At 45.9% G+C, this 2,789-nt stretch overlaps 1 protein-coding gene and 1 long non-coding RNA gene across 2 annotated transcripts; both read left to right on the forward strand.

The window, feature by feature from the left end:
* The first annotated feature begins 648 nt into the window (after positions 1-648).
* On the forward strand, positions 649-1,307 carry LOC122545534. The gene is made up of 3 exons (XR_006310555.1): positions 649-828; positions 943-1,015; positions 1,159-1,307. It is a non-coding gene; the product is annotated as an uncharacterized LOC122545534 (long non-coding RNA).
* A 24-nt stretch (positions 1,308-1,331) lies between these two features.
* Positions 1,332-2,096, forward strand: LOC122545533 (zona pellucida sperm-binding protein 1-like). The gene is made up of 4 exons (XM_043684518.1): positions 1,332-1,398; positions 1,474-1,571; positions 1,653-1,786; positions 1,883-2,096. The coding sequence occupies exons 2-4, from the start codon at positions 1,501-1,503 to the stop codon at positions 2,074-2,076; spliced, it is 399 nt and encodes a 132-aa protein (XP_043540453.1). The 5' UTR covers positions 1,332-1,398; positions 1,474-1,500; the 3' UTR covers positions 2,077-2,096.
* The last annotated feature ends 693 nt before the right edge of the window (positions 2,097-2,789 follow it).

The raw sequence follows: 2,789 nt of genomic DNA on the forward strand, positions 1-2,789 counted from the left end.
AGGCCTTTCCTCTTTGGAAGAGGATTGTAAGATCGACTGACGACGAGACCTCCTGCCCCACCTTCAATAGAAAACACCTCATTACTCCCCTATTTTAGGGAAACTCAAGCAACATCTCTGCAGCACCCACTTTGTGAAGTCTTCCATGATTCTCAGATCAAATCTATCTTCCCTCCACTGACTGAAAGCCCTACTGTTTCAACCTGATGGTCAGGTGAGCAAACATTTATCTTGGTTAATGTTGTCCCAACACCACGAGCTGCCTGCTGTCACTGACACCTTGTCAAATTGTTTCTAGAAATCTCTCTCCACAATCACAGGTTGTCCTTCATCAGTGCTGTTTGATATTTCCTCCAATGACCAATCCCAACAGTGATGTGGATTGCAATTAAGGATTCTAATTTTAGGTCTGACAGAATGAACTGAAAGATAACTGGCCTCTCTATTTTTAGCTTTTACATTATGGTTGGATTGTCTGAAACTTTTTGCAAGTCTCCACAACAAAGTCCATTAGACCAGATCTGTTACATCCTGGTGCAAGATGGACTCTTGATATGTTTGCCCCCTCTTGGCACCCTCCTTCCTGGCAGTTGCACATTCCAATTACTACCTGATTTTATTTGCAATCTATTCCTGATTTAGTTTACAGCTCTTGGTCACCTGACGTCCTTCTGTTTCAGGTGTCCCTATGAAGGTGATGACTATCTGACCCTCCTACACCCAGTAGGTGTCTCTTCTGGCCTGCAGTTCCCAACCCATCACAAGCGGTTTGAAGTGAAGACGTTTGTTTTCTTGGATGGAGTGTCTGAGCAGCCCCTTTCTGGACAGGTAACCAAATGGAAGGAATGAAGCCAAGCTCATGAAATCCTTGTGGGGTCTCTGTACTATAACCTGGGCTGTTGATCTATGGGAAGCTCCCCTAAAGTCTCTCCTTCTTTCTAGGTTTACTTGCACTGCAGTGCTGAGGTTTGCTCTCCCTCTACTCAGGATGACTGCACAACCAGATGTGGTCCAAGTGAGTTCCTTGATGCTCTCATTAAGCTGAGACCCACCCCTCATTCATGATCTGAACATCCCCTATATGCAATTACCAAGGATAGAGCATCCTGGCTGTAGTGTCAACATGGATTCTAACCATCTCCTGTCCCTCTCCAACAGGGACACGCAGGAGTGCTCTCCTCCATGAGGGGACCTTGGTAAGTGCTCCTGGTCCAGTTGTTCTCCTGGAAGTTGAGAACAGCCAGTCTAAGCAGCTGCTTAATGAGAATGGTAAGTGATGTTCCTTGTTTAGTTCACCTGAGCATCTTTTCCAATGTCTGAACCCCCTTCCTTAAGCTCATCACAGCAGAACTTGTAGCCTTCCGCTTCCCAATTACCTCTTGTGGCTCGACCCAGCGGGTGAGTATTGGAGGCTCCAGCATTCTGTCCCTTTGAATGGACAAGCTCCATATTAAATAGTGTCTTCCCTTGCAGGAGGAGAATGGGAGCTTTGTGTATGAAATGGATGTCTTGGGGAAGAGGATGATTCAGACGGGGCCACTGGGCTCAATAACCCGGGACAGCACCTTCAGGTGAGGGCAGTGGGATTTGTTGGTATGGAGAGGGAAGTGTTACTGACTGCAACTCCACCGCCTATTTCTGTCTCTCGATAGCCTGCACATCCAGTGCAAGTACAAGGGGGAGCTTGAGGCAGGCTTACAAATCAATGTCTCAGTTTACACCCTGCCTCCACCACTAGCTGCTTCTGAAGATGGGATCCTGAAGCTGGAGCTGCGAATAGCAACAGGTAGTGCTGCCCTGGTAATAGGAGCACTGGGAATTGTATCCCTTCAGGGGAGTGACTGTTTTGGTTTGTTCTCCTTCTTTTATTTTTGTCTGTTAGATGGCAGCTACAGCTGGTGGTACAGGGACAGTGACTACCCCATTCAGAGAATCCTTCAGGAGTCGGTGTTTGTTGAGGTTCGTGTGAAGGATCGCACTGACCCAATGATAGTCCTGAGATTGCGTGACTGCTGGGCAACCCCTGTGCCAGCCCCTGACCATGAGGTGCAGTGGAGTCTCCTGGTGGATGGGTAAGGACTCAATGGCAAGTCTGGATTTGAACTGTGGAGTGAAGACTACATTTTACTGAGACTATATACTGTAAGAATGTATGTATAACATTTGTATGTACATAGTGCCAATACTTGTGCCTTTTCTTCCAATCATGGCTCATTTGAATTCCATTTGTTGTTTGATCTTCCTTCATGATCTTGGACTTGTCCTTAGTTAAGAATGTGCCTTAATGTTGCCAAGGCCTTTCCTCTTTGGAAGAGGATTGTAAGATTGACTGACGACTAGACCTCTTTCCCCACCTTCAATAGAAAACACCTCATTACTCCCCTATTTTAGGGAAACTCAAGCAACATCTCTGCAGCACCCACTTTGTGAAGTCTTCCATGATCCTCAGATCAAATCTATCTTCCCTCCACTGACTGAAAGCCCTACTGTTTCAACCTGATGGTCAGCTGAGCAAACATTTATCTTGGTTAATGTTGTCCCAACACCACGAGCTGCCTGCTGTCACTGACACCTTGTCAAATTGTTTCTAGAAATCTCTCTCTGCAATCACAGGTTGTCCTTCATCAGTGCTGTTTGATATTTCCTCCCATGACCAATCCCAACAGTGATGTGGATTGCAATTAAGGATTCTAACTTTAGGTCTGACAGAATGAACTGAAAGATAACTGGCCTCTCTATTTTTTAGCTTTTACATGATGGTTGGATTGTCTGAAACTTTTTGCAAGTCT

Source organism: Chiloscyllium plagiosum, unplaced genomic scaffold, assembly GCF_004010195.1.
Source record: "Chiloscyllium plagiosum isolate BGI_BamShark_2017 unplaced genomic scaffold, ASM401019v2 scaf_76971, whole genome shotgun sequence".
Lineage (NCBI taxonomy): Eukaryota > Metazoa > Chordata > Chondrichthyes > Orectolobiformes > Hemiscylliidae > Chiloscyllium > Chiloscyllium plagiosum.